The 11250-nt window shown below is 49.5% G+C and overlaps 3 protein-coding genes and 1 long non-coding RNA gene across 5 annotated transcripts; 2 read left to right on the top strand and 2 right to left on the bottom strand.

The window, feature by feature from the left end:
• The first annotated feature begins 521 nt into the window (after positions 1 to 521).
• Cd68 (Cd68 molecule) lies at positions 522 to 2401 on the top strand. Its single transcript, NM_001031638.1, is given in 6 exon segments — positions 522 to 612; positions 695 to 1140; positions 1272 to 1391; positions 1524 to 1602; positions 1716 to 1886; positions 2109 to 2401. Coding segments are annotated over 6 exon segments (993 nt in total). The 5' UTR covers positions 522 to 569; the 3' UTR covers positions 2243 to 2401.
• A 1502-nt stretch (positions 2402 to 3903) lies between these two features.
• Positions 3904 to 9498, top strand: Mpdu1 (mannose-P-dolichol utilization defect 1). Of its 2 annotated transcripts, none has more exons than XM_087571885.1 (7): positions 3904 to 4055; positions 7446 to 7511; positions 7623 to 7750; positions 8190 to 8275; positions 8372 to 8490; positions 8642 to 8752; positions 8873 to 9498. In XM_087571885.1, exons 1-7 carry the CDS (start codon positions 3912 to 3914, stop codon positions 8996 to 8998), a joined length of 780 nt encoding a protein of 259 aa, XP_087428011.1. In that variant the 5' UTR covers positions 3904 to 3911; the 3' UTR covers positions 8999 to 9498. The 2 variants fall into 2 exon arrangements, with proteins under 2 accessions (XP_087428011.1, NP_001100481.1); NM_001107011.1 differs by having other exon boundaries at positions 3914 to 4055; positions 7618 to 7750; positions 8873 to 9492.
• On the bottom strand, positions 3966 to 7527 carry LOC148002932 (uncharacterized). Its single transcript, XR_015631762.1, has 2 exons — positions 7401 to 7527; positions 3966 to 4184 (listed from the first exon to the last, which is right to left on the bottom strand). It is a non-coding gene; the product is annotated as an uncharacterized LOC148002932 (long non-coding RNA).
• On the bottom strand, positions 9468 to 11172 carry Sox15 (SRY-box transcription factor 15). Its single transcript, NM_001394335.1, has 2 exons — positions 10319 to 11172; positions 9468 to 9746 (listed from the first exon to the last, which is right to left on the bottom strand). The coding sequence occupies exons 1-2, from the start codon at positions 10843 to 10845 to the stop codon at positions 9617 to 9619; spliced, it is 657 nt and encodes a 218-aa protein (NP_001381264.1). The 5' UTR covers positions 10846 to 11172; the 3' UTR covers positions 9468 to 9616.
• Between the last annotated feature and the right edge of the window lie 78 nt (positions 11173 to 11250).

Genomic DNA, 11250 nt, shown 5'->3' with positions numbered 1-11250 from the left:
TTTGGTAGTGGGCTTTAGCACAAGACACAAGTGTCACTTGCTCCCAGTTTTGAAAAAGTAGTAATGGGTTCAAAGACTTCAACTGGGTGTTAGTCATAACCCAAATGTGGGTGCTAATTACCTTGGGTTCTGTAGCCCTTGCTGTCCTGCGGTTATATAGGCCAAACTGGCCTTTTGGGTCTGCTTGCTGCCTTACAGTGCTGGGATTGAAGCACATGGGTGAGGGTGAATTTCTTACCAATGAGGAAAAGGCTTCCTGTTTGCCTGCTTTGTAAACTGCCAAGTAGAGCAAGTTTTGGCTTAGGTAAGTTCCGTGTGAGTCAACTGCCTCATCCTCACATGGTAACTAAGACTACCGCCCACTGAGAAGGCCACTACCAATCAGTGCTTAATTGTGAAAACATTTAAATTACTTTAGTGGGTGGCTAGAGCTGAGGTGCCTGAGTCAGGTTTGGGGTGGGATTACTTTGGTTAAGGGAAGTAAGAGTTTTCATTTCCTCTTCCAAGAGAAGAGGGGATTGGGTTGAGGAAGGAGCTGTTACAGCCTAGCTGGACTCAGCAGCTCTACCATGAGGTTCCCTGTGTGTCTGACCTTGCTGGTACTGCTTGTAGGTAAGGAGAATGGGAGGTGGGAGAGAGGGAGCTCCTGGGCAGGAGCCGGCACCTGGGTTATCAACTAATCTCTTAATGAAAGCCCAAGGAACAGGGAAAGACTGTCCTCACAAAAAGGCTGCTACTCTTCTGCCATCCTTCACGGAGACACCTACAACCACCGGAAGCACAGCAAGCCCTACGACCACCCACAGGCCCACCACAACCAGCCACAGGCCCACCACCACCAGCCACAGGCCCACCACCACCAGCCACAGGCCCACCACCACCAGCCACAGGCCCACCACCACCAGCCACAGGCCCACCACCACCAGTCATGGGAATGCCACAGTTTCTCCCACCACAAACAGTCCAGGCTTCTCCACTGTTGGCCCTCACCCTGGACCACCTCCGCCCTCACCAAGTCCTAGTCCAAGCTCTACTGGGGCTCTTGGAAACTACACATGGACTAATGGTTCCCAGCCATGTGTTCAGCTCCAAGCCCAAATTCAAATTCGCATCTTGTACCTGACCCAGGGTGGAAAAAAGGTAAAGTAGTAGGGCTTAAAGAAGGCCAGAGGCAAGCCCTGGGCTGGTTCAGAAGGGAGGAGGAAGAGCAGAAGGGATAAACTGGGTGCCATTCATGTGACTTCAGACCCACTATTCTTTCACTTCTGCAGGCCTGGGGCCTCTCTGTATTGAACCCGAACAAAACCAAGGTCCAGGGGGGCTGTGACAGTGCCCATCCCCACTTGGCTCTCTCATTCCCTTACGGACAGCTTACCTTTGGATTCAAACAGGTATACAGCTTGAATTTGTCTTCCTCCTTCACTCTTCTATATCCCACCCCTAGACCCCCTAAGCCTCCTCCTTGCTCTATGGACATGGATGCCACTGTCCCTGATGCCTTGAGCCTTTCTGTTCACCTCAAGGACCGACATCAGAGCCACAGTACAGTCTACCTTAACTACATGGCAGTGGAATACAATGTGTCCTTCCCACAAGCAGCACGTGAGCAACCTCTTCTCTTTACCACACTAAAAGTCTACACTGGAAGTGCTGGGGTGGTGGTGGGGACTCAGGAATCAGGACTAGATTTGAATCTTAATTACTAATTACTTTAGAGTGGACATTCTCAGCGCAGAATTCATCTCTTCAAGAGCTCCAAGCTCCCCTGGGCCAAAGCTTCTGTTGCGGAAATACAAGCATAGTTCTTTCTCCAGCAATTCACCTGGACCTGCTCTCCCTGAGGCTGCAGGCTGCTCAGTTGCCGGACAAGGGACACTTCGGGCCATGTAAGCTTGAAGTTTCCCATTGCACTGGAAACCTTCCCCAGAACTTTTTCTAAACCTCAGTCTCCTCTACAAAGCTGCCTATTTCCCCTTTCCTTATGCTCCAAACTATGGGGTTGAATTCCTCAACCTTTCTCCCTCCCACTTAACTCTTCTGTCCTTCCCGCCCACCTTTAGCCCATGCACCACTGCAGCGGTTCTCACTGACCCTGTTTTTTCTGCCAGGCTTCTCTTGCGCCAGTGACCAATCTCTCTTGCTGCCTCTCATCATTGGCCTGGTCCTCCTGGGCCTCCTCACCCTGGTGCTCATTGCCTTCTGCGTTACCCGGAGACGACAATCAACCTACCAGCCCCTCTGAGCATTTGCTCCAGTCCACTCTGTAGGCCACCAAGGAGCATCCTCATTTCTTCAGCATGCAATTGACTCAACAGAGTTATCTCCCTTCTCTGTCTTTAAGAACAAAATTAAGAGATTTTTATAATAGGGGTGGGGAATTAATAAACATGCATGGTACGCACTCCTGTTCTCATGAAGAGTAGAAAAACTTAATGAAATCTTTGCCCTTGGCTTCCTTTGTCCTGCCAGGATCATGTGCTTTCCTGTGCCTTTCCATGATTGAGTCACCAAGGGACAGCTGGCAAGAAGGGACAAAAATACCAAAGAGTGACCAAATGCCTTCATGGGTTCATTTCTTAATGTCCTGCAGCTGCTGGTGAAACTACTAAAACTCCCGCCTCCCTCTGGCTGCCTGTTCCCTTAACATAATGAATCATTCCATCTTGACATCCTCTTGCTGACCCTTGTGCGCAGTTAGAGGTACAACGCAACCAAAATGTGAGTAGGTGGCTGTATTATTTTATTTCAAAAGTGGCTACTGAACAATGAGATTCCATGTCCACTGTGCCAGGGCTAGCTCACTGAGGAGCCCACTAGTGCAGCAGACACTCTGACTTCTATGAAGGTTGTGCTTCTAGGAACAACTTTAGGCCTGGCCAACAAATGCTTGATCCCTGAGTAGCAGAAGGAGAGGAAGTGATGCCATCTGCAATCTGCCCTTGTCCAGATTCTAAAAAGATATTTTCAGATGGCTAACCACGGCACCAAAAACGTATAAATTCTGTTTATAGTAGGGCATGGTACAAGGATAGGAGCCAAGCATGGGTGCCCTTCCAATTTTACCAGTGCCATGAGGTTACAGAAATCCCTGGACTAGCGCTCCACCCAGCAGAGGTACATGTGGCAATCCTCCCTGCCCAGCAACTACCCCCAAGAACAAGGAACGGGGAAACAGTTTGGGAGTGCCTGATAGCCAAGCGTAGATTCATTAGGATAGTAAACGTAGTAGGTAGGTGTCTTGGCAAGAGTGTTGGAATGTAGCGTGGCTCTCTTCGCCTAACCCTTGGGGCCCTTTCCCAGATAAATATAAATTTTTGCTCGCATCCTCTGGGTTCCCACCTAGACACAGAAGAGGCTCTGCGTCCCCGTCCCACACCCCACGTTGTGTCAGGGGCTGCTATATCCTGCCGGTGAGCTCGCCCCTCTTCTGCTTCATTGTCATCTTAACATCTGGACAGAGGAAGAGGGAGGATACTAGAAGGAAGGCCCAGCTCAGAATGGCCTTTCCGGCTCTATGCTATTTACCAAGAGAAGATAGGAGAACTGCAGCGCCTTCACTAGCGCCATTTTGAAGACTTGAACTCTTTTCCTTTCCAACTTCAAACAGTATAAAGTTGGCAGAGAAAAGACAAGATGGCGCACACACAAGAGGGACAGAGAAAGAGGGAGAAATAAACCTTGCTTTCAGAACCCAGAGCGTAAACAAAAGTGCGGAAGTTCTAACTGCGCAGGCGTAAAACTCTGACATGCTTTAAAATTCGAACATCAAGGCGCGTACAAAACCTAGTCTGTGAAGAACTGTCTCAGCCTACTGAAGCTAGCAAGGGTCCTGTAGGAAAGGGAAGTGCAGCCCGGTCCCGGGGAGGAGGCGGAGTATACGCATACGCAGTGCGCATGCGCGGCGCAGGTCAATGGCGGGGTTATCCGGACTGGCGGAAGCTACCTTTCCAACATGGCGGGCGAGACTGACGGACCGTTCAAAGGGGTGCTGGTACCAATTCTTTTACCTGAGAAATGCTATGATCAATTCTTCGTCCACTGGGACTTGCTTCATGGTGAGTTTTATTCAGCCTTCAAAGTCTAGTTCGAGCAATCTTGGACCTAAGTTAGCGTGACAGTGCCGATTAATGTCGCGCGAAGCTGGGCAGAAGGCGCTTCTGAAGAGGGCGGAAGTGTTTTGGACCCTGCATAGGAAAAGTGCCATATTTGGGCATGAGGTGGTGTCGCCCGAAAAAAATAGTTAAATTTGTGTTTTACAATCTGGGAAGTCGGTACCCCGCCCTCATCCCTTTCTGGACCGGGGATGGAACTCAGGGCCTCTTGCGCCACACTGCTAACTAGGCTCTATCCCCAGACTTGAAAACTCACTTTTTATAAAACAAAATTAAAATCCCAGCCAGGCATATAGACCTCCTTTCAGTCCCAAGCACTCAACTACAGAGGCCCATGAATCCCCACCCCGACCCCTCCACCCCCGCCCAGCACCAACTTCTGGAATGTGTTATGTGGCACAGACTGGCAGCAGTCCTCCTGCCTCAGCCACCAGAATGCTGGGAGTATAGCAGCACTTTACTTTCCTTTTCCCTTTCTTTACAAGGCAAGTTCATTGCCAAATATCAAAGACTTTGGTAAGCCTTTTCCATCTCTTCTGTTCTAAGTTCATTTTGGCTTACAATAGTAAAGACTTCCTGCTGGGCCAAATGCCCACCAGGTCAAAGATTCCATGATAGGGAAATTGCCAGTATGGGGTTTCAAATGTAGCAGAGCAGCTCCCTCACTGTGATCTATTGAAAGTCAGTTCTCTGTGAGCTGGAGAGATGGCTCAGTGGTTAAGAGCATTGACTGCACTTCCAGAGGTCCTGCGTTCAGTTCCCACAACCACGTGGTGGCTCACAACCATTTATAATGGGATCCAATGCCCTCTTTTCTGGTGTGTCTGAAGACAGCAATAGTGTACTCATGTACATGAAATAAATAAATCTTTTTTTTTAAAGATTTATTTATTTTATGTACATGAGTACACCATAGCTGTCTTCAGGCACACCAGAAGAGCACATCAGATCCCATTACAGATGGTTGTGAGCCACCATGTGGTTGCTGGAAATTGAACTCAGTACCTCTAGAAGAACAGTCTGTGCTCATAACCACTGAGCCATCTCTCCAGCCCATAAATAAATCTTTAAAAAGAAAGTCAGCCCTCCACACAGGGGTTTTGGAAAAAAAAGGAAAAAAGAATTAAAAAAAAAAGAGAGAGAAATTGCCAGCAACAGTGGCCCACACTTTCAATCCCAGCACTTGGGACACAGAGGCCGGAGGATCTCTTGAGTTCAAGGACAGTCTGGTCTATAGGGTGAGTTCCAAGACAAAGAAGTAAATGGTGGAGATAGTGGAGGAACAGGGAAGAAAGTCCTGGAAGAGTGGGGATGACCTAGAAGGTTCAGGAATGTATGGTATCGGGGGTTTGTGCCTTTGGAAGGAGGAGTATTTGATTTGAAGTTTTACTGACAAGAGAGAAAAGGGTCAGGAACTTCTGAGCAATGCCTGTATAACTAAAAAGCAAGGAAGAGCAGGGAGGCCTGCAAGTTTGCATCCCTACTTGGGACTAGAGGGATGGTTTACAAGGCTGGTGACCTGAATTCAATTCCTGGGAACTACAGAAAGGCAAAAATGGAGAACTGGCTCTACAAAGTTGTCTCTGACCTCTGACCTTCACACATGTGCCTATAGACACACACAAAATAGATTATTCTTATGTATATTTTTATTTTTAGTATTTTTTTAAATTTACTTATTTATTTCATATATGTTGAGTACAGAAGAAAGCATCAGATCCCTTTACAGATGGTTGTTTTTAGTATTTAAATTGTGTGCATACATGTATACCCACACATGAACACAGTTGCCTGGAGATGCCAGAGGCGTGAGATATCTCTAGAGCTACAGTTACAGGTGTTGTGAGCCATCTGACATGGATGCTAAAATTTGAATTCAGGGGGGCTGGAGAGATGGCTCAGTGGTTAGGAGCACTGACTGCTCTTCCAGAGGTCCTGAGTTCAAATCCCAGCAACCACATGGTGGCTCACAACCATCTGTAAGAGATCTGATGCCCTCTTCTGGTGTGTCTGAAGACAGCTACAGTGTACTTATATATAATGAATAAATAAATTTAAAAAAAATTGAATTCAGATCACTGCAAAAGCAGAGACGTGCTCTTAATCACTAAATTACCTTTCCAGCCCCAAATTTTTAAGATGTATTTTTGTTGTGTGTATTCCCTTATGTAGAGACTTAGGTCAACAGAGTTGGGAGCAAAGCCATCTTGTTGGCCCAATAATATTTTTAAAGATTTATTTTTGTTTTATATACATTAGTGTTTTGCCTGAATTTATGAGTGTGTCAGATCCCCTAGAACTGGAGTTAAGAGTTGGGGTTGCTGGGAATTGAACCCAGATCTTCTGGAAGAACAGTCCATACTCCTAAACGCTGGTCTACTGTCTGTCTGTCTATCTTTCTAGCAACAGTTTCTCTGCAAAACGCTAGCTGTCCTGGAACTATGTAGACCAGGCTGGCTTTGAATTCATATAGAGACCTGCCTGCCCTTCCCTCCCAAGTGCTGGGACTAAATGTGTGTGCTACCACACCTGACAATAGTTTTTAAATATTTGAGATAGGGTCTCACTATGTAATTCTAGCTGGCCCTGAACTCAGAGATTCTTTAATCTCTGTACTACAACACACACATCCCTGATGACTTTTAAAAGACATAATTTCTTAGTACATTTTTTTTTTTTTTGGTTCTTTTTTTTTTTTTTCCGGAGCTGGGGACCGAACCCAGGGCCTTGCGCTTCCTAGGCAAGCGCTCTACAACTGAGCTAAATCCCCAACCCCTTCTTAGTACATTTTTATTAGGAGTGTATTTTATTATGGGCAATGCATGGAAGTTCCGGAGTTGTCTGTCTCTCCGTCTACCATGTTGATTCTGGATTAAAGAGGGATAAAAGTTAGCTTTCCAGTTACACAGGCACTGCTCAAAAATCTCCTGACCCCACTCTCTCCTCAGTAACCGATGGCCACTTCAGATGCTCCTCCTCCCAAAGGCAAATCCCCACACCATGTATCCCCGAACCTTCTGGACCCTTATGCAGGCAACCACTCTTCCCTTTCATCAGCGTATCTTGTCAACTCTAAGAAATACTTAGCCGTATTTATAGGAAATGGAAGGTTGAACAGGAAGGAAGGCAGTCACGGAGAAGCTGTTGTGAAGATGACACGTCTAGTCTGAATGTTTGTAGCCAGAAGGATGTCTGCCCCACTATATCTCCCGCAGAGACTTACTGGTGCGGTGGTCAAATTAAGGGTGAGGGGAAAAGGGAGCAGCTAAGAGCACTTCAGACCCTCACCTGGGCTCCAGAGGCCTCTTTGCTTACTTTTTTCTCTCTTCTCAGTTCCCTGCCTCAAGATTCTCCTCAGCAAAGGCCTTGGGCTGGGCATCGTGGCTGGGTCACTTCTTGGTATGTATAGTTCCTTCTGTCAGAGTAAAGGGAAGGGGGTTGAGAGGCTGATGCCAAGGAATGGGGATAGTTTGCTTCTTCCTCAGCCATACCACTTTTTCCACAGTAAAGCTCCCCCAGATATTTAAACTCTTGGGAGCCAAGAGTGCAGAAGGACTGAGTCTCCAGTCAGTAATGCTGGAGCTAGTGGCACTGACTGGAACTATGGTCTACAGCATCACCAACAACTTCCCCTTCAGGTGAGAGTCCACTCTAAATGCCCAAAGCCAAATCCCCACAGTTCTTTTATTTATTTACTTTTTTACTATTTACTTGAGATGGGAGGGGGTCACAGAACAACTTGTTGGAGTGGTTCTCTCCTTCCAGCGAGTGTGTGTGTATCCTGGGGCTGGAACTCAGGTAATCAGGCTTGGAGGCAGACATCTTTACCTGCTGAGCTGTTCTCTAGCCCCAGTGACCGAAATTCTAATAAGAGTTCTAATAAGTGCTTCAGCCCTTCCAGAAGTTTACTCACACCCATGAATATGGGATGAAGGGAGCATTCTGAGTGACCGGGTGTGGTGGGGTTGTAGACCGGAAAGTACCGGCTAGTCAGAGAACAGAGTCTGATGGGCGATGGAGGCTTTCCCTGCCTTTTTCCAGGCCTGCCTTTTTCCTTCCCACCTCTTGACTCTGCAGCTCTTGGGGTGAAGCACTGTTCCTGACACTACAGACGGTTACCATCTGCTTCCTGGTCATGCACTACAGAGGAGAGACCGTGAAAGGTGCCGGGGATTGGCTGGAGAGCAGGCATTGTGTCTTGGGGACTTTGCTGGGGACTCAGGAGGCTCAAGAGGGCTCCTTGTCTCCCTGACCCCCAGGAGTTGCTTTCCTTGTCTGCTTTGCCGTGGTCCTGTTGGCGCTGCTTTCCCCAGTCATGCCTCTGGCTGTGCCCACCCTGCTCCAGGCCTCCAATGTACCTGCTGTGGTGGTGGGGAAGGTGGGTACTCAGAAGCAAAGGGATGTGTATGGTAGTGTAGAAGCAGAGGGAAACCTCCAAGTAAGGAGTGCAAGTCTGCGGGGAGTGAGGAAGGGTGATGGGTCACAGAGGAGGTTCAGAGGAGTATCAAAAGTATCAATTTCTCCTCTAGTTGCTCCAGGCAGCCACTAACTACCACAACGGACACACAGGCCAGCTTTCAGCCATTACAGTGTTTATGCTGTTTGGGGGCTCCTTGGCCCGGATCTTCACTTCTGTTCAGGTGAGTGCACCTTCTGCCCTCTAGAGGGCAGTAAAACCTCACTCTCAGCCAAGTGGAGAGGTAAGCTGCCTGCCTGCCAGCCCTGGAACCTTTCTAGATCTGTGCTGTCTCTCATACCAGGAAACTGGAGATCCCCTCATGGCTGGAGTCTTTGTGGTCTCTTCTCTCTGCAATGGCCTTATTGCTGCCCAGGTCCTCTTCTACTGGAATGCGAAGGCTCCCCACAAGCAGAAAAAGCAGCAGTAGAGCTAGCTTCTAGAATAATTCCACCTCCATCCATCTACTCAACTCCCACATGACCCGATCTGCTGGTGCAACTTAATCACCCTCCATCCCGATGTATTTGCCACCTCCTGAGCCTGGGCGGTAGGAATAGTAAAGCCCTGCCCTCACTCACTTCACCAGTTGCCTGGGATCCCTCCTTTTAAGCAGCTGTTTTCTCACGGGAGCAGGTGATTTTGCCCTGTCCACCTTCCTTTTGGACCAAGGACAGAGTTGGGAAATGTGGTTGGAAGCTAGTGACTGCTTCCCTCTGCTGCCCGAGTGGGACGATCTATTGGACCCCAGTTCTGGAGGTGGGGGAGGGGGAGAATGACTCAGATAAGGCCTCAAGGCTGGGCGAGGAGGGTCCTGCTGTGGCAGGTCCTGGCGGAAGGGTGTGTGGAGAAGGCGGCACTGGTTGCCACTGTAGGAAGAGAATACAGATAGGACAATAAAAGACTCAAACATGCTTTAATTATACAAAATTGCGCATTCTGGTTCCTAGGGTTCTGAACTGAAAGGGCTGGGTCTTCGGGGTTGTCCCTGATTGTCCGTGCCAGTTAAAGGTGGGTTACTGGCATGGAGGCACCAGCAAGGGAAGTATTATATATATGGAGTGGGAGAGCCTGGAGATGGGTAGTGGGGGAAGGAGGGTATTAGCTCCCCTTGGAGCCTAGGATCACTCTGAGGGACAGTACACGGTGAGGGGGCCTCCGGTCTGCAATGGGAAGAGCTGTAAAGAGAAACATGGGGTTTGGAGGTTACTCCTCTTGGTTGAAGTGATTGGGCAGTGTGTCCCCAACTCTCGGTAGGGGACTGGTCTGACCAGTTTGCCTCAGACAGGGTTAGAGCTTGCTATTCTGCTAGCCTTGCAGGTGCTAGCCTTGCTGGGTACGGCAGGCATGGAATGAGACCCTAGGACGGCTTAAAGAGCAAGGTAGTTCTGTTGGGGCACGCTCAGCAGCCAGCTTGCGTGCTGCACGGCTGTTTACCTCTTGGGGCAGCAGGCCAGGAAGGAGCAACAGGATGGGCTAGGCCTCTCCTTGCCCTTGGGGCTGGGAGAGGAAGCTGGGTCACACAAGGGCCAGCAGCAAGGAGGAAACCAACACCAACATCCCGAAGGTAGAACGGCCTTTATCCTCAACTCTCTTGGCCCTTCTAACCAACCTCAGCCTCGTGTGGCTTCTACTTGGGTGAATTTGGGTTCAACTTGGCACTCTGGCCTCAGCTCCCACCCAGCGGAAGGGGGTTGTGAGGGGGATGGAGGGGAAGGGAACAGATAGACGGACATAATCAGGCACTTACGTGTAACTGCCAGGCATGTAGGCTGTCGAATAGTTGGGGGGCTGGTACCCAAAGCCCCTACTCCCTTGGGTAGTTGTGTACCCCGGCCCCCAGTGTGGGCCTCCACATACCGGGCCACCTCCTCCCTGGCTGAAATGGACCGACCCGGTGCCCGGGTTTTTGCTTTTTCGCCGGGGTCGGTACTTGTAGTCGGGGTAGTCATGGAGGTGGCGGGCACGAAGACGCTTAGCCTCCTCCACGAAGGGTCTCTTCTCTTCATCGTCCAGCAGCTTCCACTGAGCGCCCAAGCGCTTCGAGATCTCAGAATTGTGCATCTTGGGGTTCTGCTGCGCCATCTGGCGGCGCTGAGCAGAGCTCCACACCATGAAGGCGTTCATGGGCCGCTTCACTTTCTCTAGCGGAAGCCCCCCAGACGCTCCAGGGCCTCCGCCAACCTCCTGCTCCTGAGGTCCTAAGGGCAAAGAGGCCGTAGAAACCAGAGAATCCAGGTTCCAAGTCTCTGCTTGTGAGGAGCCGGGCAGCGCCATGGGTTGAAGGTAAAGCCTCTTTGAGAGGGTGTCTTGAATGCCCTTCTCCCAGAGTGAAGACTGGACTCTGAAGAGTTGGGTACTTAAGTATCTTCCAGAGCGCTTGAATCTGAACTTTGCTCCCAGCGATCGATTGTCACCGGGAAGATGAATCCTCCTTGTCTGGCACCCCTTACCGAAGAGGTAGTGTTCTCTCAAGTCTACCAGTCGCGCTTTTCTACCCTCTGCTTCAGTGAGACAGGGATCGTCTGTGGAGACTGCAATCCTTGCTCCGCAGCTCTTGGTCTCCACAAAGTCCCCACAGCTGCCAGGAGCTCACCAGGTGCTGCAGACCTTTCCCACCTGTACTCAGCCTCTAAAAAAGCGTTTAAAGCCTGACTCCACCCCCATCTCTCCCAGTGGCTG

This window comes from Rattus norvegicus, chromosome 10 (genome assembly GCF_021556685.1).
Source record: "Rattus norvegicus strain SHRSP/BbbUtx chromosome 10, alternate assembly SHRSP_T2T, whole genome shotgun sequence".
Lineage (NCBI taxonomy): Eukaryota > Metazoa > Chordata > Mammalia > Rodentia > Muridae > Rattus > Rattus norvegicus.
This window is presented reverse-complemented; position numbering and strand designations above follow the sequence as displayed.